We start from the raw sequence: 23,779 nt of genomic DNA, 5'->3' as shown, positions 1-23,779 counted from the left end.
AACCATGTGTCAGACGGCGACAGGCGACTGACTTTAAATTGGGCGTAGTTCAGTCTAATTTGTCAGTTTTCCCACGGTCACACTGCTCACTGAAGACGGGATCCCAAACCAAACAAACAAATGAATATCAACATTCAATATCAGCATTCACTTTCACATTCATCAGTCATATAAGATACAGTACATACTCATCATATATCTCGCAACCAATACACCAATTGCCACCAAGAGGAAAAGAAACTGTCTTCAGCAAAAGAGTGATCAGGCCTATCTCGCCCCTGTCAGGTCTGACGCTTCACCCTCTACACTTCCACCCGTTCACCCATCCTCACCATGTCTCTCGCATCTAAATCACCTAGACCACGCAAGTCCGTGTCACTCGCTGAACACAATCTAAACCTAGAAAATGTCACTCTTCCAATTACGAACAGAGAGTTTAAGATACAGAAGCAGAAGTCGTCTGCAGATAGCGGTGGGGAAGCTCTCTTCCAGGTGGGAAAAGGGGACGATGACTTGAGTCCTAGGCGGAAGGCCAGGAGACATGCTGTATGTAGATTCATACTGTCATGGCTTCGCAAGTTTTATATACCCCTGAACACAGATCCCAGCTTATACGTCACATATAGCAACCCAGAAAATCGATTCTCAAACCACTCCCAGCACCGACGGACGACGGGGACGATACACAGCAATACGCCCATACGATCAACTTCGGTGCTTCGCAATCATTATCCAGACGAGTCAGTTTCGCTCCCAACGCTCATGTAAGGTAAGGTGAATTTCTGTTACAGTCCAACTGCATGATGGGAACAGATGATATTGATCCCAATACTGCTGCTATACAGGATGTTCGATAATCCGGAACCTTCTCGGAGACCCAGCTTCGCTCCCCCCGCTTCATCCAGTATTAGTGGGCCGCGATCCTCCTTATCCTCCCATTCGCGTCGATCGTCGATTCAGAACATCGCATCTGTCGCTAAACCCAATGTCTTCACTCCATCAGTATTCCAAGGAGAAGGTGAAACTCAGGGGGAAGAATCGATGGAAATTGAAGAACAGTCAGATTCTGGCTCAGAAGATAACGGTGCGGTAGAGATGGGACGTCAGTTCAATGGTCAAAGGGGAAACTTCTCTCTTGGTGGTACCAGTAATGACAGACTCTCAGCTGCAAATGATCAAAGTGACGAAGAAGAGGAAGAAGAGATGGATATGGATATTACGCAGAATATATATGGAGGGATCGTTCGAAGAAGCTCCATGGCAGCAAACACGACGATAGACTCGGACGTTACTGAAGAAGCGGATATCTCAAATCGATCAGCAGACGAAGAAAAGACTATGGATTTCACAATAGCCGTTGGTGGAATGTTACCACCCAAAGCTCCTGACGGTGCCATGTCCAATCGGAATTCGATCGGTTATTCGTTCCCTATTCCGGAAGGATCGTCAGCTCAGAACTTTAGACCTGGTGATGCTATTGAAGGAGAGATCGAGATGGAGATGGAAGAGACCGTTGCTTTCGGCGGTATAATCGGTCCGGATGATACTATCAGTTCGGGTGGTGATTCGTTCAGAAATGAGGAGGGGAGGGAGAAGACAATGACTTTCACTTTCAACCACTCTATCATACCTCCTCAAGATCAAGATGCCGAAGATGATGGTATGGATATGACTGATGCTCAAGGTGGTATCATTTCTCTCCCTCCACCTTCACCAGCCCCTGTTGCAACCTCTTCCTACCCTACTATCTCACCCGCTAGGCCATTACCTACAAACACACGACCAATTTCAGGGACGCCCTCCTTTGCTCGACCTACTGTATCTTCCGCTCAGAAGTCAGCCACTTCCACTCAGAAACGGAATGTATTTGCACCTTCACCTAGTCCAACCAAGTCTACCACACCTAAAAAAGCTGGAATGCAAGTTGCTAGGGAGGTTGCTAAACGTCTAAGTTTCGCTTCGGCTCCTTCAAGCGCCAGTAAGAAACGATCAAGGGAAGATAGCCCAGAAGCTGGATTGGAAAGTGCTAAGAAGAACAAGCTCGATTCTCAAGTGAAAGAGGTATTTGGTGGTACGCCCGTATCCCAACCTGCTCCTAGGACTTCTTTGGGTGTTTCGAGATTGTCTCTCGGTGCACCCAGAGCCTCTTTGGGGACCCCGATGCGAATCGCTCGAAGTCCAGCAACCAGTCGACATAACTTGGTCAGAGTCGCTGATCCCGAACCTGAGCCTGAGCCTGAGCCCGAACCTGAGCCTCAAGCAGTGGAAGAGGAAGCACTCGAATCAGAGTGGGAACAACCTCAGACTATCTCATTGGCCTCGTTCCTCGAAATGGCGGGGGTGCAGTTTTTGGAGGGTCTTCCAGGACTGAACAGAAGGAGGAGTAGTGTTGCGAAAGGTATCTTGGGCCAGTCATATTCTGGAGGAGGTAAGCCTCCTTAGTATAGCAATGCTAGTACGCACAAGCTTACAATCTGTGAATGTAGATCGGGAATTTGCTTTGCACGAATATGCTGAAGCTCAAGTAAATTCGATCTTCTTGAATATGTATACATGGGTGAGTGTATGCACATCAATATGCGCCTCGTGTATAATTGACTACTAACCAGTGGATCTTGATCTGTTTATAGGCCGCCAATAAACTCCGAGATGATATTCGAAATGGACAAACTGAACTTGATCAATGTGAAGCTAGATGCGATGAAGATTCTCCGCCGGTAATTCAAGAGTACATTTCAGCCTCAGACGAAGACAAGCAACTGTTCGAATTGGCTTTCAAGTCATTCAAGACTAACACTCAATTGAAAGCTAAAGAGAGGTGGTATGATTGGAAATTACAATTGATGCAGACTATCAAACCTGATGTTGAAGGGATGTTACAGGATATGCAAGACGTGAGCTATGGGGCAAATCTCTTATAACAAGACGGCTGCTAAACGGTTTTTGTGGAATGGTAGGACAACGATCGACTCACTGCATTGCAAGAACAGACGGAATCGATCCTACCCGATTTGAAAGCTAGACAAGCTGCGTTACAAGCTGAATTGGAGAAAGAAAGAGAGATCGTAGCTGAGATAGCAGCATGCGATCAACAAGAGTTGGCGGCGTTGAAAGAAGGTATAACAGAGCAAGAGTGAGTGAGATATGAACGAACAGTAACTCAGGGAAAGAACCAAAAACTCATGGTATGGTGATCATTGTTGTTGGACGATAGGACTCAAATCAACGTTTTCAGTTCTGAGCTTGAAGAGTCAACTGTGAAATTGACAGCCTTGACAAACAAATTAGAAGAGTTGAACAACACCAAGACAGAATGCGTGACGGCTATTCAACATGCTAAATCGCAGTGTGATCAATTCACCAGATCTGACGCGATTAGGTTAAAAGGTGAGCGTGTATCTCGCTAAATGATGTTATGATATCTTACTGATATATCGTTATTTGTTGATTATGTTGTATATAGAAGAATACAATTCTCTCCAACATATACACCTCTGGCGACCTACCAAGATATCTTCCACCTTACTTGAACTGGAATTCGATAACGAAATTTCTCTGTCTTTCCAGTGTAAGGATTACATAGCGAATTTGAGATCTGCTCAGTTGGAATATCTATATGATAAAGTAAAACAGAGGAAAGGTGGTCCGATCCTCAAAGGAAATTCATCGCAGAGTCCTACAGAAGCTTTGTTCGAGATGCTCAAGATCGCTTTAAGGGAAGGTGTAAAAGCGGATAGTTTTGACAATTTATCTTCTGTGAGTCTAGTCTTCCTAAGTGTATTAAGTATATGTACAATCAATGTCCAGTCAATACTATTGCTGATATCTTCTGTTGTTCTATTGTAGCTCGTTCAAACGATCGGTCAATTATGGTCCGTCTCTCAACGTCTTCGTGCAGAATTACATTATGTCAATTTCCGACATCCCATCAACTACAAACTCCAGCCTGAGTCCAATAGTTTGATAGCTAGTGTGACGATGGTTTTACCATCTATCAAATCAAAGGTAATCGTGGATATTGGGATAAGTCAAGAGACCATTTGGGGATATCCTGGGAACTTGAATGGGACAGATATTGAAATTAGAAAGGTATATGGTAAAGCAGAGTGAGTATAAACATCAAGATCAAGACTATTGGAATTACAGAATGATAGCTAATTTGATTTGATCATTGAATAGTATCAACCTCTTAACTGAAGCTGCTAGACGAACCATATCGTCGACTACCCCTCAAGGATGCTTGGGTACTTTCTTACAAGTTTGCGTGGATGTCGCTGCGCAATGCATCGTATAAATTGGAGGCTTAGATCGGACTTCTCTTGCTGAAAGAACTCGGACATTCTTGTTTCGCTTTTTCGCTGTTTCGCTGTTTCGCTTTTTGTTGCTATTCTTGATTCCGATTTCTTCTTGAAATATGGCAAAGGTATATATGGTTATTTTGTACGAGTAATTTGATTAAAAGTCATCTGTTGACTTGATACTATGATTTCGGTATCTGTGAGTCCTCATCGATATGAATAAGATGAATTCATCGAAAGAAGTCAATTCAATGAAACTACACGATTTTGCAAACATAATATAAAGCCGTGAGTAAAGATGATACGAAATCATCGTCTCCGACGCTCTATACGAGATTGGCCGTACGGAGTTCTCCCAATTAATCCTTGAACGATATGATATGATATGCATGATCATTTATATCCAAATTCCAAGCGTGCCAACGAGCATCCAAGTATACACCAGTTGGAGTTCATTTTCAGTGCTTGTAACTTTCTATTTTTCTTCCAGCTTTCATCTTTCATCTTCATGGATCCTTATGTAAACTTAAAGTTCACCTTTGACCGCTTTTGAGACAGATTCAGCAAAATACTATTCGACCATTCCAACAACCATCATCAGCATACATCATCATAACATTCACGGTACCGCATGCTGGTTCTGATATGACTCACATCAACATTGTTACTGTTCAGACCGGCCATCGAGATCCTACCATCTCTCGTGAGGTAGATCGAAGCTTTTTCAGCCAGGGCATCTACTTGTTCAGCTTTAAGTCCAGTGAAAGAGAACATTCCTATGGGTATTTCAAAGGTCACACAAATAATTCAGATATATTCCTTATCGTCCTATTTAAAATGAACAAGACTTCTTGACATACCAATTTGCGATTTGATGTGACCCCATTCTCCAGGAGTGTTCAACTCGACGAGCTTGTTGTACAATCTCTCTCTCATCTCGATAATTCTGTCGGCCATACCTTTGACTTCGACGAGCCATTCTTGGGTAAGTTCAGGGGATGAGAGGATGGTGCTGACCAGTCGTGCACCGCTGTGAGGGTAAAGTGCAGATTCAGCTAGTGTTCGCATCAGTGCTTAAATAGGGAGAAACCAAAGTCGCTTGTTCAGAAACAACGATAAAAATAGAAGGGGGAATTTTTGACGAATACAATCACCCATACTCACTGGACAGGAGGGTTAGAGTACAAAGGTCTAATGAGGATCTTCAATTGAGAGTCCACTCTAGCTTTCTCTTCGGGTGATTCACAGACGAATGAGATAGCTCCGACTCGTTCACCGTAAAGACCCATGTTCTATATTACACCATAAACCATCAGCTTACAGTAATCTCTATGTAGAGCTAGCTGGAAAAGCGATGAAGGCCCACCTTGGCGAATGATTGACAAAGAAGGAGTTGATGACCTTGTTCAATAAAGTATCGAACAGCGAAAGCGTCCTTGAGGATATCACCGGAAGCGAAACCTTGGTAGGCCTAATGACACGTGTAAACCATCAGCACATTTCTTTATTCTAGAAGATCCAGAAGAAAGAGAAGCATGGGACTGGAAACTCACCATGTCGAAGAAAGGGAAGTGTTTCTTCTCCTTAACGATATCGGAGAGTTCTTTCCATTGAGCTTCGGTTGGATCGATACCGGTAGGGTTCTGAAAATAATATCGCAGTCAGCTTATGCGTCAGAACAGACCACTGCACACGAATGAAACCAGCTACTCACGTGAGCACAAGCATGGAGAAGGACCTGGGTGCAGTGACGAATAAACATCAGCTGAAATAGTCCAAGACGCGATCAACAAAGGAAATCTGACTTACAATTGAACCTTCTGGCGCAGCCTATCAACAGAGATTCTATCATTAGCATATATCAAAAACAAGATTCGGAAAGAGACGCCAGCTCACCTTGATATCAGCTTTCATACCCTCAAAGTCAAGTCCTACAGTCTCCTTGTTAAAGTACCTATATAACATGGTTGCACATCAGCTATTTAGACTTATTTTTTGCAGGTGAAGCAGGAGGTGAAAGCTAGCTGCTAGCTCACTTGTATTGCTTGACCTCAAGACCCGAATCTTTGGAGATGGGGATGTGGTTACCCCACGTGGGAGTAGGGAGGTAGATGGTCTTGGCTCCCGGGTAATGTCTAGCAAGGAAAGCAGTACCGATTCGGAGAGCACCTGTACCAGAGATAGATTGGGTGATGGCGAGCTAAACGGTGCACCATTGTCATATCAGCATATATATCTGACAAGAATATCATGTTCTGAGGTTGAAAAAGGAGAAAACTCGTTCGGTACTTACTCGTTTTTCCACAATGGGTTTCGAGTCTTTTCCATAGGCCAACTCAGCAGCGAGCTTTGTGAAGTCTGCTAAGCCCTATATACATCATACGAACAAGTCAGTCAGCTCCGCTCGGGGCAGCCCTCGTAGTAAGAGGAACGATGCAGCTGGTGACACAGAAATGTAAAACGTACGGTTATAGGGAGATACTCTTTATCTTGCATAGCATCCGAGAGGATCTTCTCTGCTTTCTTGACGGTAGGAAGAACATATGGTTTACCTTGGCCATCTCGCTACAGCGTTGTACTTTCAGTCAGCAGCCGTTCGACTCGATCTTCACGTCAGCAGTATTGAGAGGAAGTCAACGTACATAAGCTCCGACACCGAGGTTGATCTTCTTAGGTGATTTATCAGCCTTGAACTTTTCAGTTACACCTATTTACATCCCACCGAGATCATCATCATCAGCAAAAATATCCGGTGTATCGATCGCATGTCTGATCACGAAAGAGGAAAAGACATACCGAGAATAGGATCGGGTGGACTGATAGAGTGATATAGCAGATAGCATCAGCCCGATAGATCGAATGAATGGAAACCGAAATCGAAATGGCCGTCAAACTTACCCAGCAGGAACATTGGCCCAAGTGGACACAGCTGCACGTGCGACTGGCAATGATCTTGTTGCAGATGATCTGGCGAGGAGGATTCGAGAGGATTGAGTAAGCATGCTGGGCGGATTGCTCTTTTGTGTGGATGTGTGGGTGGGTGAATGAAATGTACAGTGTTGAAATGCAGTCGAGAGGTAGAGTAGAGTCGAGTGTCCAGTGTCGGGTGAGTGGGGTTATGCGGGGCCAGTGGTCTCATTCATTGGTTGACTCGTTGATCAGAACTAAAGAATAACTCCGGCATTTCCGCCCGGAGCATATCGGACTGGACAGGAATACTCTGTTTTACTCGCCGCTTAACATACATGTTGAAGCCACCAAGGCGGTCAGTGCTCGCATCTAACATGCTGTGACTGGCATGCTCGAGGTGATGAGATGACCATCGGGGTCCAAGTGATGATCACGGACTGCTGAACTCAGGTTATCTTATCACAAGTCTATATTGACCGTGTATGTCATGCTCCGTTGTGTTGATGGTCCTTCCTCTTTTCCATCTAACCGAGATCAGATCGATGTAGGTAAGGTCAAGGTCAATTGGTTGGATCTAAGCGAACAGACCTAGTGTTTAAACGTCCATGTATGTTTTTTTTTTTTTCATTCCCATGAATAGGTGCAGATCATAAACGATGCACGTACAGTACCAATACATAGCCAGCAGGTTCACTTTCACATCACGAAAGAGATTATGAGGGTTATCATATTATTGAGATGGTATGCTCATAGAAAATGTTCAGTGAGTATGAAAAGTACGAGTTCATTCGCTATATCTCTACTGGTGCAAATCGGCATATCAATCTTATCGAATTGAATCCTGGGAGGATCCAAAGAATCGCAGATTGAGGTTGACCTCCATTGTGCCATCTTCGCTACCAAGTAATGATCTACGAGTGCTCTGCTCGTTTCGAAAAGAATATGAGATAGATCCCATCTCATTCCTGAAATCTCCTTGTCCGCAGAGTCCGAAATCTCAGGACCCAAGTGCAAGCTAAACCACAAGCCAATTCTCACCCCTGTCCGTGCGGTCCAAGGTACGTACTAAGAGTACTCATTTCTCACCCTCCCTTGTACCGTTCTCGATACCACTGCATTCCCATCCCATCCCATCCCATCCCATTTTTATCCCGGACATATCTTCTGGCCAAGATCTACAAACGGTGACACAATATGTACAAATCTTCGATTTTCGCATCATCCTCGTCGGATCACGATCAAGTTCGATCAGATCACGGAACAAGGTGTGGAAAGGTTTTGTGCAAGTGGCTTGGATTTTTGAGTAATCTTAACACGTATAGTCCATTCGTAACCGACTGACGGGCAGGCAAGAAAAAGGGTAAATCAATAGTCAAATATCAGATTTACCCTAAACGCGACTGTCTTTTTGATTGCTTTATCGCACATACGTACTTTTCTATCTCCCCAGTCTTTCGCAGCATCCTGTGACGGTGACGGGATGGGCATTACTTATATTCATACTCGTACTCGTATTGCAGATTATTGTGATCATAGTTGATGTTGTTCAAGCCAAGTGTGATGCCAGGTATACCAGTATTGATGTTTGTCATAGATTTGACCCATAATGTGGTCGTCGCATATCGTCATCATAAGTAGTACTGAGAGTAAGTCTACGGTCAACATAAGATAATAGTAATGTAGCTACGATATGATAATGATAATATATAATATATGATGTATGTTATGTGATACTCAACAAGTAGTAAGGAAATATCTATGAAACCAAAGCCAAGAACCAAGAAAAGAAAGATTACTAAAATATATGAGTATATGTCGTATAAACTTTTGAATCTGTCTGTCGCGCTAAGTGTCTCGATCTCTTGATTCGGTGGTATGTATATGTATGATGGTGTATATATGTTATTGTCGATTGGTTGGTTTGGGTGAATATGCAATTGGTAGATATATATGTTGTGTCTTGTGGGTTATATGCAATACGAAATAGGTATAAATGCCAGATTATGCCGGAAAGGAAAAGAAAAAGTCATCATCGTTATCGTCAAAGTCAAGTTGAAAGATCCAGAGATCAATTGCTGAGTCGTCTCATCGATCGATTCGGTAATGACAAATCTCCCACAGGCGGTAAAGCATGTAAAGCCGGACGGGTGTAAACAGGAGGCTGAGGTAATGGTTTAGCCGTTGTGACACTGACGTTAACACTTGATACTGAATCTTTCGATATGCTCGCAGAGGGGTTCGAGCCATATACAGCAGGTGCGATGTTTTCCTTGGAGGCGACAGAGAATGGATCGATGTTGTGAGAATGAATAGGTGTGATCGGTGTGAGAGGAGCATCATCACCCGCTTCAGACGAAGCGCAAGAGATGGATCCACCAGGTGAACCAGTGACCCATGAACCTCGTTTCGAAGGCCATCCACCTGATCCGGAAGGTGCAAGTCCAGGAGTAGGCAAGTTGGTGGAAACGGGAGTAGCAGGTGCTTCAGGGTTGTAAACAAATCTTCTACCTGATAAGTACCATTCTCGACAGATGGTGGAACATCGTCCGTAATAGGTAGGAGCGTATTTCCTGATAACAATCTCAGAGACATTTTCTAATTTCTCGGCAAAGTGTTTGTCGATAGCGAGGGCGATTCGAACAGCAACGTTATCATGTCGAGCTACTGGTTTTCGAGCTTTACCACAGATGAAACGAGCGAGCATGAGGGCACCAGAGGCGACGAGGGAAGATTGGATACCAACAAATTCACGGTGGAAGAGCGTTATTTCCATTAGAAACCTGGCCATGTTCTGGACTTTGGGATCTTCATAGTTGTGACCGGTGGTGTTGATCCTTAACCAAGCTTCAGCAGAGGGGTGACCAATGTTCCATCCGATGGTTGAGAGGACGTGACCTTCCATTTGGATGAAAGCACTTTCGTCGTAGGCTTTACAACACATCTCCGCTAACTCCCTGACGAGTGGTACCTTGTCCTTTCCATCCTCAAATTTAGCTGCTATCCAGAGAGCGGCACATCCAACAAGCTGGTAGTGCTTCTTGTAGACCACACGCTTCGATACGTATCGGTCGACAATGTTCATGGCGAGGTAAAGGACTTCGGGACGGAGACGGAACTGTTGGTGAACTTCGATGAGGAAATCAATGAGGTAAGGTCGCATGAACCATTGGAGTTCAGGTTGCATGTCCATGAATTCGGAAGAGGCAAGGGTAGAGTTCTATTGAGGTTGGGCTCTATCAGAATCTCTTCACTTGTGTTAGGATTGAAGGAGATGATACTCACGTCCATAGAGTGCATGTAAGCAATGATCTCATCACTGTAATCCTCCTCAAAATATGGGCTTTCCTCCGGCCTCCTAGGAGCTGGCATAGCAGGTTGCGAATAGTGATGCTGAGGCTGTTGAGTCATCTTGGCTTTTGGCTGAGAGGTAGATTGCTGCGATGAAGAGGATGGTGATACCGATCTCTTCTTGGTCCAACCATATATGGAAGATCGAGCAGATTTGACAGCAGCAGTGGGTGGCATCTTGATTGTATGAGCGGAGGTGATGAAAGGTGAAAAGATTAAAGAATAAGGAAATGAATTAAAAAAGGTTTCAGGTAGATCTAGAAGTGGTGACTAGCGTATCGGCAGATGCGCTTTGTTACTAGAGACAATAGAGAGGAACGAAAAAGTGAGACCTGCTCGGGCGATAAATGTGAAATCGTTGATGTGTCGGGTTAAATACAAAGTGAGACGAGTGTGAGGGGATGAGATCGTCAAGGGAAGGGGGGGGATTGAGCGAGGTTTATATGTCCAATTGGGTAGGTACAGGATATCGGCAACGATTTCAATGAGGCCCGTCAGAGGTCGAGTTGTTATGGTCGCGAGTGGTAGGCAGTAATCGGTCCAGGCGGTTTTAGAATGATAATCCGATGTTGATTTGATGACGAAATGACCAGGCGAACCAGTAGAGAATGGATCAATTCAGTTATTTTGGGATAAGGCGTATTTGAAACAATTGACCGATTGAGTTGGGCGGTTTCGTGTTGATAATCAGATGAGAGAAGGCAGGTTGATTGGTTGGTTGTGTTGAAGGTCGTATGAGTGATGGTAAAGATGCGAAAGAACCAAAAGATGCGTGAGTTGGATGTTCGTTCGTTCGTTGAGAGAGGCAGAGAAAAGAGAGAGTATATCAAGCGAGTGAAGAGACAGTTTGAAAGAAAGAGATGAGTCTCTACAGAAGGCGAACCGAGACACCGTCTAACGCCGTATGTTCAGATGAGGATGGGATGGGATGAACTACGCTGAAGTCATCAAATCTAAAATCAAAGGTGAAAATGACAAGCAAGAAGCTACAATTCAATAAGTGTAAGAGGTGGGGCGGGTCAAAAGGATAGCTTGATCTTTAAAGGTAAAATGAGCGACTCCATCGATTTGAGTACACCTTTCACGTTCACAGATCAAGTCAAGCGTGATTGAGGTTCGGTCGGATAGGAAGAACAGCGTGCAACGCCAAAGGTTGTTAAGGGTGAAGAGGGGGACCATCCGCCCATGAGGTGAAGAGGTTAAAGGATTTTTCTCGATAACATGTCACGTCACGTCCCATAAACCTGTACCAAATAAACCCCTCCAAAGGAAAAATAAGAAAACCGACTTTTAGAAAATCAACCTTGGTGCGAAAGTGAAATTGTGAACTATCACGGAGAGCGGTATGCAGTCACTTCGCATGGCCGCACGTCCCTGATGATCCTGATAAGGTCAAGAAGCACCCAGAATAACGTCAAAATCTAAGGAGAGAGCACTAGTGAAAGGGAGGATTTGGTGAATTACAGTTAAGACGAGCTCTAACTTCCCATGACCATGTCACGCCGAGCGTGACATCGTTTGGGTGGGTTTTCGATATATTTTGGCACATACGCGCCATACAGGTGACATATCACTTTTGAAAAAGGAACCAGAATTCAAGCGAGACCGCAAACTACGGTGAAATGGATTAATGACCCTGAGAGATGATATAATCTTAACGAGAGAGCGAAAATAAAGTATAGAACTATCCTTTCAAGCAAGCCAAAAAGTGGCTACATCTCGGAGAGATATGCCCAGCGTTCCAAAAGAAAAGAGAGCAAATCGCAGCACTACTAGAGGAAAACTCAAAATTCCGCTCACCTTGGTGCTAGCAAGTACTCGATTGGTTTCTCGGATGGACCGGGTGTCTCGATGGAGGAGTACGAGCACAAGGCAGCCAAAGGTCGACCAAAAAGTCTCGAAAGAACCCGGGTTACGGCTACGGCTTTCGACCTAGCACGTAATTCGTAATGCGGGGTTCCCAGAAACGTATCGTCTACTAGGATGAGAAAAAAGAATGGTAAGTTCGATCTGCTCACAGACTTGAGGTCCGACTCCGAGCATGAGGACGAGACTAGAAGAGTCCAACGGAGATCAAGTGGTACATGAGAAACGGAATGCAATTAAGCAAGATTAGAGCGTTTTCTTCCAATCTTCCGAAACGGCCTAGCTTTCTTGGTCTTGATAAACCAAATCGAGATGGCGGTTCCGACCCTATTCCCATTCCCCATTCCCATTCCCATTGCGCCGACAAGCAAGATTCCAGATCTGATAAACCGAACCACCATCTACTCCACAAACGATAAATATATGAAGGTATATGAAAGCTTAGCTTCCCGTGACACATAGAGTTGCGCATTGGTCCAAATGAGTATGGCGTAAAAAAGATCGCCATACAGCGATAAGGTTTAGTCCCTCCATCAAACACCGTAGCAGCAGCAATAGCAAAAGCAGTATAAGGATCAATTGAAAAGGTAAAGTGGGAGCAAGGAGGGATGAGAAATAAGGTTTTCAGAACGGTCCGAGGAATGTGGAGAGCAGAAGGGAGATAAAATAAATTTCATTTAACGATCGACGTCTTACGCAATTGGGTAATATTGTCAAAGGACGGAAAGAAAAAAAGATCGACGCGGATCACATCATCGTCCTTGGACGGACGTATATAAGGTTCTATACGGTGACTTGGCGCTAGTCTGAAGAAATGGTTTCTTTGAGAAGAGAGGTAGATAAGGCACAATCTAAACTATCTTCAAGCCATGATATGAGACTGGGGTCGAGGGTCGCATGTGACAAAGAGATAGAAGATCAAAGTAGGTATCAAGATGATAACAAACAACACGACCAGACCAAGACAAGTCATGACAAGGAAGCGTTACTCACTCTTCTCTGACGGTCTAGAATATATACTAGATGGTCGGAATGATAGTCGCGAAATCAGCCTCATGTCTCAGTATAGTGTCGTTCGTCAATCGAAATGTGGGAATCGTGTCGATGAACTCACTCGGTTCGGCTTGACTGCTTGGCTTCTCCGGACTGATGTTCTATCGGAAGAGATAATGTAGATATCTCAAGAGTTCGTTAGACCTTGTAGTTGTTGATTGATAAAATGGGTTGAACGAATTGGTTAGCTTTGAATAAAGATGACGATTATTGATCAGAGTGTGGTATGATATGCTATGGTATGGTATGGTAAGATGAGATATTGTAAATCTCTCGAGTATGGATGATGGGTCAAAGCGAAAAAGCAGATGAGATAGGAATAATCAAGCTGAAGATAGAGAAGGGGGAAGGTAACGAGAGTTGGGAGGAGGGGAGGATCTTATATATCTCTTTCGTGTTTGTATCGAGATGGAAGAGGCGATGATTTAGGATTCAGGAGAAAGAAGGAGAGGGGGAAGATGTGTGATAAGATGAGTTTATCTTCTTAAACTTACAGAAGATAGTCGTTTCAGATGACCTATTCTATCCTGCAAGCACTTCTACTACTCCAAATCCACACAGTATTCGTGATCCTTGACCCCTTGTAAACGTCGTAAGTCGCACGTCCGGTAGATCGTCTTGGATGGGACCTTTCTCAACCGAACATACTGGTATCAAGTCCGAGGAGCGAAGGGGAGATGAAAGGTGAGGATGAGTGAGATAGAGCGAGTGATATCAAGGAATATCCAAGGGTCGGTGTGATCGCAATCATGTGTTATGGGGAGTGGAAAAAAGAAGTTTGTCTGTGTGTAAGCACTTGATCAAGATATATACATCTTCCCTCCGGTTTTACAAGGAAGCAAATTGATACATTCGACTGTACGTCTGGGCAGAGATGTATACCACACACTCACCAGAGGGATAGAGAAGGGGGTGGCTGTGATCGATAGAGTATATATCCTATAGGGGTATGTGTGAAATAAATGTATCAGCTGTGTACTCTATGCATGCATACATATGATCCGTAAGAGCCAAGGTGAGGATGGAGTATGATCAAGGGGACGTGTCATGCAAGGATACTTGTGTATATGGATGTGTGTGTATCATATTTTTCCACTCACCTCGCAAGAAGTGTCGAATTTTTTCTTTTGGTTTTGATAGGGCGGACTATTTGAGGATCTCTTTCGTCCTTTTTGATATGTATTTATATATAGATAGATAGATGAGCAATGTATCGAATGCAAGAAGGAGAAGAGGTCTAAGGTCTACGGGAGGGAGAATGAGAATAGCAAGTGAAGTGGTTTTAGGATATATGTTATTGTGACTTTTGTTGCTCGTCTGATTAGATGGTGAAGTGGTGTGGTGTAGACAGGTACCGACAATGAGGCCAAAGGTATCCCTAGCTCTCTGATCAATTGATATTTTGCTTCAAAGTGGGTGGGTGGGTGGGTGGGAGTGAGAGCGTGACTGAAATGCGAAAGGAGGTTCTATCTATACGTGTATTGAGTATAACGATAACTGGTCTAATACGTGAGAAGATGCGATGATTGTCGATGTCTTGATCCTGCTTTGATGTGCTGATCAGTTTTCGACAAAACAATGTACAAGTGAATTTCTTGAATTTTTTATGGTGTTGGTGTTGACGATCCAATCCTATGATTGCTGTCTACTACTAGTCGTATGTTTTATGACTGATCCGTCGAAGATCGTTTTGAGGTATGGTATGAATGTCAATCATGTGTTAACGAGGGATGTCACACTTGTAAACTTCTTTACGATCATCTCATATATATATATATATACCATGCACAAGCTTTATACGATGCAATGCGGGAATGTCGGCGATGAATTGATTAGTCTCTTGTTCCATGTCTTCTTGTAGGTAGTTACAGTCACGGTTACAGAGGTCAGAAAGCGTTACATATCTTACAACTTGGTTGTATCGAAGAAGATTTCATCGCTTATAATCAAGTATGCACTTTGTCAGGTAACAGAATGATGAGTTCTGTGCGTTGAATGTGATTCAAATCAAAGATCAGATAGAAACAAAGCAATTCCAATCATGCGCACTGTTGCACATACCTCTTTTCTCAAGAATTTCTCCTGTCCTGTTCGATTGATGATTGATTGATCGGAATACCGAACAGGAATGTTCTTGTCTTTTCATCGTGGGTCAGACACAGTTCAAGATCGATACAGCTTCTTCGTCTGTCTTGATCGGTGATGGGGCATCAGTCGTATACCAAGGCTGGTCCATCTGACTCTGTCAAACAATCCTTCCAAGTGTTATTCACATGTGTGTGTTCATGTATATGTGTGCAACAGAAAACCCAAAAATTTCAGGGACTCGAAGAACACCAATATCGAATATCCATCAAATTCTTCAATCCATCAATCAATTGAGGGATCCCATCAATCGGAGGTCAGTGGTCATGCCGATCAGTCTTTTTAGCGTAGTTCCTTTGGTTTGTCTACCATTAAAAACATGAAATCAAACGACTTTACCACGACTTTGTGAAACAGGTCCCTACCTCCTAAGTTTTGCTTCTGATGGGCAGATCTGGCCCTTCGTCTGTCCTCGGCCAGCCCAGCCTGATCATCTTCCTGTCCTGAGAGATAGCAATTAGAACCGTACACACCTCCCTCTCTGCTCAAAGACTCCCGTTACCCAAGAATGATATCGGAGCAGATACCGATTGTCTAGTTGTGAGTAGCTCGTTCGACCGAATCAGTACACTCCAAACGAGGATTGATAGACGCACAGATCATCAGCATTCATCATCATTCGGGAAATATACTTAAATCAAACAATCTGGATCCGATACTGTACGATTGAGGGTTAGCGTTTATGACCGAGGATGAGAGAACATAGCGGATTTCCATATAACCATATCAGTATAGGAAATGATCGCATCAATATTGAAAAGAAGATTACAGTTGTACGTACTGTACTATACTTGAATATGGATGGGATGTAACGAAGTTACAGTGTAACGAGTCAGAGAAAGACTTATCAACCAACATGGTATCATACCATACAATACCCGGGTACGGTTTGATTCGCGTAGATGGACCTAAGCATATCTCGGCGAAGTAGGTAGATCTGCTTTTCGTCCTCCTGCCGGTTCTCCCGATTGGTAAAATATCAATTGCTTCCGAGCACACTATGCAGTACGAGTTTGAATTCTCGGTCTGTCTTAGATTACATACTAATGGGTTGATATCTTCGGGTTACAAGTAGTACATGCGAGTGTTAGGGTATCAGTTCAACATAAAGTGACAAGGTAACAAAATAGCGCCTCCGAAATTTTCTAAAGGAAAAGACAGCGTTACGAACACCCGTACCCATTCTTATTGTACTCGAGTATGGTACATGTGATAGTCTCGATCGCGTATAACGAATCCTGATAAGATATGACAAGTAGTAGACTTGTCATGTACGACAACCCTTATCTCGTGTTGTAACGAGTCGGCGTGACAGTCAATCGCCAATAATCGTACCTGGTATGTCTCTCCATCTACAATACATTCCCACACTATGACATCTCGCTTGTGAAATACCGGACCAGTAGAGTACTCGGAGGTGTACTGTAGTACGTTTCAGCATGTTCCTTCGACCCTCTTTCATACCATCCTTGATGTCTCGTTACCACACCTAAAACTACTACTGTATGATCCAGGATATATAAGGAACCAGGATGAGCGTGAGCGTGAGCGTGACAGTGTGAGGTGATGTCATACGTACTTCTCTCTTGTAAAATAGATCAGAAAACCCTAATTCTCCGAGAATTTTCTGATCAGACATGTGAGGATCCCGTGGGCGTTTCATAAAATTCGCTTGATGATCATTTATTGTTGGATTTTGCGGTATTTCGATACTTTGAGTACTGTCAGTACCGTGAGTGTTCGTAAAGCATTAACGAGACCTCTTTATACGTTAACCGCTCAGTAAGGACCTCGACGACGACACAATCACCAGGGTACTTCATTAATACCACCCCATTCACATCATCGCAAGATATGTGACAAATAGATCATGACCCCAAGGACTCTTCCTTCCTTTGCTCATTCCAGCCATCTTTACATTACAGCCTGCATTGATCGTTCCTCGACGTCATCGCATTCTGTCCGGATGTTCCAAGACGACCAATGCTCTTTTCTATCTTAATTAAAGAAGGGGTGCAACAGAATCTGTGCGAAGGAACGTTTACATTTCAGGTCTCAGAAATCACATCTTTTGGCGAAATTGGTTTCGATCAGAATTCGTCAAGTCAATTCCGATGTTAACCTTCCAGGGATGACCGAAAACCGAAATACATCTCATGGGAAGATACAGTAAGTATAGGTGCCGGTAAGGTAAGATTGGATTGGATATACCTCAGAACTGCGTCTCATCAAGTCGATTTATTTTGAACTTTTTCTTTCGTCTTCTACTAAGATCCTGTATTGCAACAGATTTTTCACTGATACTGTTACTGACCTTGCCTACAACCAGAGGATAGGAGTTACGAAATTCCATTCCAGCTCAACGACTTGACTTGGTATGGTATTTACAGTATCTCGAAATTAGGATTGTCATTGTAGGTGCCATTTCACAGATATATAGCATAAATATGAGTATGTACATATAACATTCTACACCAAGCCCAGCTACATACAACAAAATTCCCGAGTCTGGTGACTTATCATCAACGAAAAGAAAAAGACAAGAATGATATGGACAAGCAAGGTATACCAATCATAAAATCATAAACATTCTTAATAATTGTATTTGACAACAGGAAAAATCATAAATCGTATATTATCAACTATAAATCTTCTTCATCATCATCATCAACCACGAAACTTCCTAGCTCATATTCATCCTCACTACTTGCCTGCTCTCTTCTTCCTCTTGCTGTTCCTCGACTTCCACGTAATCTCAAGCCTTCTTCATCATCATCATCCTCATCGTCAGTGATATACACTGCTTTTCTAGCTTTGGCCAAGAAATCTTTGTTCGCATCTCCAAGATCCCTTTTGAAATTCAATCCATGCCCTCTAGCTTGGGTACCTAGTCCAGCAAGGTAGATGGCCTGTTGGTTGTATCCCCTTGGTGCCTGAGTAGGTTGGAAGTTACCTGCGAACTTCAAATCTGACGATGAAGCAACGGACGAATCGGAATGTTCAGAACTGTCGCCTGAATCAGAGCCTGATAGAACGGCGTCCATGTCCATCTATGATAATAACATCATCAGCATGTCCACTCTTGGACGATTACCATCTAGACTGATCAGACACTCACATAATCTCCAACTGGACCTTTCTTTTTCTGCTTCTTCTGGTGCATTCCAGCATCCCTCGCCCTTCTTTCCCTTCGACGTTCGAGCACCGGCGAGCTGCTTTCCACTACGACCTGCCGTCTACTTACAACCGGTGAGTCAGGCTCACTACTTGGAATCATCCTTCTCCCTACAGCCGGCCTGGCCACTGGCGAATCTTTTGATCCTGACGATAACACTACATTATTGGTTTTTAGTCTTGGTCTACCCAATCCTAGTCTCCTGACTGGCTGTGTGGGCGGGAGAGGCGTACTTGAACCTCCTACCCCATGGTGATTGATATATAGAGGCGAGCTGGTATGTTTCGATACGGTCGATGGAAGCGGGGGAGGTAACATACTCCCACTTTGGGGTGTCTTACGAAGTACCGGTGAGATGAAGTCTTCATCTAGGTCCATCTCAAGGTCACCGTCCCACAAATCTACGGGAGCAATCTGACTGAACCCAACCACTGCTGTTGTACGAGGTGTGAGTTGCTGTCCTCCTACCGCAGGGTGCTTAGTAAGTTCCGAAGAAGACAGTACGTGATTCACGGGCGATATCAGATTCTGAGGTTGTGGTTGAGGGGGAGGCGAGGAAGGTGGAGTGGGGGTAGTCGGTGTGGGCGATCTAGTCATACCCCTCCTAATCGGTCCGACTGTATTAAAGAAATCCAAAGCGGATTTATCTCTCTCAGCTTGTTCAGCCTTTCTATCGATTTCTTCTTGCTCCTCTTTCTTCCTTTTGATCGATTTCGACTTGGACGATTGACGATGCATCTTCGGTATAATCTCGGATTCGGATGCTGGCTCCGCATCGGAATCAGCATGGAGGTCGATATCCGCTAAAGAAGCACCCTTATTCTTGTCGGAGGATATAGATTTATTGCTATCCTCCTCAACAGCTTTTCTAGATCGTTTCGTGACCTTCTTTTTTGGTTTGGATCCTAAGGTTACCTTCTTAGATCCAGTCTGAGCGAACAGCGAATCAAGATCCTGTTCCTCGCTGTTTTCAGACTCCGACTGGACTGGTGAGGGTCTGCCTCTCTTCTTGGGGTTTTGCCTCTTCTTCGTCGAAGTATCCTCTTCGTCCTCTTCTCCCTCTGAATCATGTTCAACCTGTCTGCCCTTCTTCTTCTTAGCGGAAGACAGTTTACCCGCATCTCTAAGTAGATCCGCTACACTCTTGAATCCCTCGGCACCATCGGGTACTTCATGTCCCCTCCCCCTCCCCTTTCCCTGGCCCTTGGTAGTCTTGCTTTCACTCGAAAGAGCTTTATCACTTTTGGCCTTTTCTTTTCTGACCAATCTTTCGGCTTCAGCTAGAGTCTTTTGAAATTTCTTATCGTCAGGATCCCAAGGATCAATCTCCATTTCTTGCTCGATACACTCAGGAAATTTCCCATCAGGTAACAGAGGTTCTACATCTTCGAACAGTTCTAGATTCCTTGAATGTAAGATCTCTTCTTGGATATCCCGATGAGTTTGCTGAGCGGTCTCCCAATTTGTATCTTCCCTGTTCTCCGACATGAGTACGTGTACTTTACCGTCTCGTTTTCGGCCGGTTCTTCCAATTCGTTGTAGCTGTACAGACGATAAAAGCAGTCAGTTTCACGTAAAGATATGCTGTGTTTGGGATACAAATCTCATATCCAGAACGCTCTCACTTACCAGCTTTATACTCTGTTTTGGCATATCATAAATGACTACAAAGTCCACTTCGCCGATATCCAAGCCTTCTTCACCGATGGAAGTGGAGACAAGGATATTATACTTTCCGTCCTTGAACTCGTTTATCGTCTACATTTCCAGAAGTTGATCCGCTTAGCATACATTCATTTATGCATGGAAGATAGTTTTTAAAAATAACTTACCTTTTTCTGCTCCTTCTGATTGAATCCTTTATCTTCCTCTTGTTTGCCTTGAGACTGACCGACGAATTTTGTTGCTCTGAGTAGACCCGAATGTTGATTGAGCATATCCTATGGGTAATTCAATGGACTGTCAGTCATATCTACAGAACGAGACTGCGGTCGATTCAAACTCACAACAATATCCAATACGCATTCCCTGAAAGAACAAAACACCATAGCTCTCGTATCGTTTTTCTGGCCGAGAGTTTTTTCTTCTTCCTCGGCTTGGGTGAAATGGGCTAGCAGCTATATGCGAGCGCAGAACATCAGCTTGTCGATTCCCAATGTTATTGAACTTTCAACCAGGAATCGAAACAGATTATACTTACCAGCTCCAACGTCTTCTGCATCTTTGGATGTTTATCAGCCTTCGTCCTACCATCTTTTCCAATCCTAATCATGTTCATCTCCACCTCGACATCACGAAGTAACTTCTGGAATTCCGTATTGTTTCTTATTGAATTTGCTGATCCTCTGTTATGACTTTTCTTTCCAGCTGCATCGGTTCCTCCTGCAATTTCAACGAGGGTAGTATGAAACATTCCTAGTGAAAATTCGAGCTGTCCCATCCCAAGATCATCAGCCACTGCGCTATCGTCATGGGAATACATAAGATAGAAGATGCCTTACAAGATGACCCATCGCTCTAGCCATCTTTTCCAAAGCTGTCAAGCTTCCAAAAGCCCATTTCAAGCCCGAATTTCTATCTCTACCAATCTCCATGCGTTTAGCGGTCAGTCGAAAAGGTCGCAATCGTTTACAATCTAAATCTCTCTCCGTAAGGATATCTTTGTCTACCAATTTGGCTACATTGGGCTATGCAATTCATAAGATATCAGTCAAAATGGTGGAGAGCTATTATCTTTGCCGACTCACTCTCATTAATGCTGCCCACCGATCTCTAAAATTTTCTATCACATCTCCCATAGGTACAACATGCTTCTCCGTTCTCTGCGTGGTGATTAAACAGTTAGCTATGCGATTTCACGAGAAAGGATGAACTGACCTTTTCGTTCATATACTTTCTAATTTCGGGCGCTTCAGCTTCTCTGATCTCGATTCTTGAAATATGCAACGCATCAACTACCGATTGAACTCTGGGCACATCTGCTCCAGGTGTAGCCGTGAGAGCCAAGACTCGGAAATAGGGATGATGGGCTGTTATATAAGCTAAGATGGTGGTGTATGCGTATCCTCCAGAGGCTTTGTGCGCTTCATCTGAGGAGTTGAATCACTTGTCAGCACACTTCGCGTAGATTGTATACCTAAATTTGACTTGCCGAATACGGCTAACACGATATCTCTCGGATCTACCGAACCTCTCTTCAAATCATTATCTAGCGTCTGAGGTGTACAGTAGAACACTCTTCTATCTTCCCACTATAGCATAGGTCAGCTGGTTGACCACATGCTCGGGTGTACTCCTGTACTTGACAGCTGACCTACCAATCGAGCCCTTTCTTTCTGACTGACACTCGAGCCCGTCATCACAGCTGCATCTTTGCTCGGTATGCCACAAGACAACTGGCAAGCTTCGATCTGCTGATTGACTAATGGTTTGGTAGGTGCAAGGAATACGATCTTTCCGGTTGGGAACCATCGGTAGACTGATTGTATATTTTGATTAGCCCTCATTTGATACAATGGGTGTCATGATCGGACGGTAATGTACTCACAGTTCAACATGACAACACCAGCTACAAAAGTTTTACCTAAACCTGTTGGTAAAGCGACAAGACAATTATCTCTAAAACATGCTCTGATAATTTCATACTGATATCCTCTCTTCGAACGATTAGTGGGATAGATGTAGGTCCCGATGGTGGCTGCATTGGGGAGATGCCGCTGTGGTTCGTATGGAGCGTCTATATAAAACATGCAACATACTTAGCTGCATAATGTGAAAATTGAGCGATTGCTGTAGGTTTACTCACTCATATCTACCAAAGGTTTTGGCAACGGAGCCAAAACATTACTCCAATCATCCTCATCCTCCAAGTCTTCTTCATCATCCTCGTCATCTTCCAAATCTCTCGATTTCCTCTTTCCCTTGCCTTTGTTATTGCTGGTTTTATTTTTGCCTTTCTCAGTACTGATCCTCCTACCAGTTTCTGCGAACTCTGTCCTATCCCATACTTTCCCTTTGGTTCCTTGCTTTTCTCTTCTGAAGTTCAAATGCGTCTGCAAGAATCCATTACTATCCGTTCGTCCAAAAGAAGCTGAGTTGTTGCCATTACTAATGGTATTGGCACGACCAGAAGCAGAAGGATTACTGTTCGTCCGACCAAAGCTCGTAGGGTTGTTGTTGGTTGTACCGTTCGCACGGCCAAGACCAATTCTCGAAGAAGGTATGGCAGGCGCAGAAGTTACGCTTGTTCGGGAATGAGATGTAGATGCTGATGAGTGGGGTTGAGGTTGTAGACGATGAGCGGTAAGAGAATCTAACGCAGCCAAGGATTCAGGTCCGAGAGGTATGATATCATAGTCGTCTGAAGAAGGTTGAGTTGGTACTTTCCTCTTTAACGATACAGTCGATTTGCCTTGGGAAAGGTTCTGATTCAAGCTGGAAGGTATGACAGGTGTACTGTTGATCTTGTGTAACGGCTTTGAGCTAGGTCCGGAAGTACTTCTTTGAATACCTGTCCAACCCTTTGATGCTGAAAGAGCCGCCGCTTGACGAGGATTCGAGAGGGATGCTGATCTGGTGAATCCATTGTTCAAGGTTCTGAGTTTGTTCTGTTCCGAAGTTGATGCTGAGGCTGTGATGTGATCTACCTCACGTAGGAATGAGTCGTCGACGAGAAATGAATCATCACCGAAATCATCGTCCGACATCGGGAGTGGAGAGGTGGCCAAGATGTGGGTGTGGTATCAAGATGGATTGGGGTTGTAGCTGTCTCAAGATGTATGAGTGGTATGTATGTATAAGAAAGAGTAAAGTAAGGTAGCAGGCAGTAGATGTAGCTGAATGTTGTCATAGATATGGATCCAGTGGCTGTCGAATGATTCACTGAACTCTCATGATGATGATGATGATGATGATGATGATGATGATGATGATGATGATGATGATGGTGATTGACATGACATGATGGCAAAAAGTCAAAACATCA

General features: G+C 43.9%; 4 protein-coding genes across 4 annotated transcripts; 1 reads left to right on the top strand and 3 right to left on the bottom strand.

The window, feature by feature from the left end:
* Window positions 1-333: 333 nt before the first annotated feature.
* I203_100211 (uncharacterized protein) lies at window positions 334-4,294 on the top strand (the record flags this gene model as incomplete). The annotated part of the gene is made up of 10 exons (XM_019149187.1): window positions 334-546; window positions 627-769; window positions 846-2,428; window positions 2,487-2,557; window positions 2,631-2,894; window positions 2,958-3,133; window positions 3,215-3,387; window positions 3,464-3,756; window positions 3,847-4,106; window positions 4,180-4,294. 10 exons carry the CDS (start codon window positions 334-336, stop codon window positions 4,292-4,294), a joined length of 3,291 nt encoding a protein of 1,096 aa, XP_019001714.1.
* Window positions 4,295-4,824: 530 nt separating this feature from the next.
* On the bottom strand, window positions 4,825-7,300 carry I203_100210 (uncharacterized protein; the record flags this gene model as incomplete). The annotated part of the gene is made up of 15 exons (XM_019149188.1): window positions 4,825-4,869; window positions 4,953-5,074; window positions 5,159-5,328; window positions 5,463-5,590; window positions 5,665-5,769; window positions 5,852-5,941; window positions 6,013-6,036; window positions 6,108-6,128; window positions 6,195-6,252; window positions 6,335-6,498; window positions 6,592-6,666; window positions 6,765-6,863; window positions 6,941-7,005; window positions 7,095-7,114; window positions 7,197-7,300. The coding sequence occupies 15 exons, from the start codon at window positions 7,298-7,300 to the stop codon at window positions 4,825-4,827; spliced, it is 1,290 nt and encodes a 429-aa protein (XP_019001715.1).
* Window positions 7,301-9,276: 1,976 nt separating this feature from the next.
* Window positions 9,277-10,733, bottom strand: I203_100209 (uncharacterized protein; the record flags this gene model as incomplete). Its single annotated transcript, XM_019149189.1, has 2 exons — window positions 9,277-10,425; window positions 10,491-10,733. 2 exons carry the CDS (start codon window positions 10,731-10,733, stop codon window positions 9,277-9,279), a joined length of 1,392 nt encoding a protein of 463 aa, XP_019001716.1.
* A 7,529-nt stretch (window positions 10,734-18,262) lies between these two features.
* Window positions 18,263-23,501, bottom strand: I203_100208 (uncharacterized protein; the record flags this gene model as incomplete). The annotated part of the gene is made up of 13 exons (XM_065516589.1): window positions 18,263-18,670; window positions 18,739-20,337; window positions 20,425-20,553; window positions 20,628-20,735; window positions 20,802-20,912; window positions 20,996-21,226; window positions 21,297-21,482; window positions 21,543-21,617; window positions 21,673-21,884; window positions 21,947-22,046; window positions 22,113-22,273; window positions 22,343-22,531; window positions 22,601-23,501. The coding sequence occupies 13 exons, from the start codon at window positions 23,499-23,501 to the stop codon at window positions 18,263-18,265; spliced, it is 4,410 nt and encodes a 1,469-aa protein (XP_065373407.1).
* Between the last annotated feature and the right edge of the window lie 278 nt (window positions 23,502-23,779).

Source organism: Kwoniella mangroviensis, assembly GCF_000507465.2.
Source record: "Kwoniella mangroviensis CBS 8507 chromosome 1 map unlocalized Ctg01, whole genome shotgun sequence".
NCBI lineage: Eukaryota > Fungi > Basidiomycota > Tremellomycetes > Tremellales > Cryptococcaceae > Kwoniella > Kwoniella mangrovensis.
The sequence above is the reverse complement of the archived record's forward strand: the minus strand, read 5'-3'. Positions and strand labels throughout refer to the sequence as shown.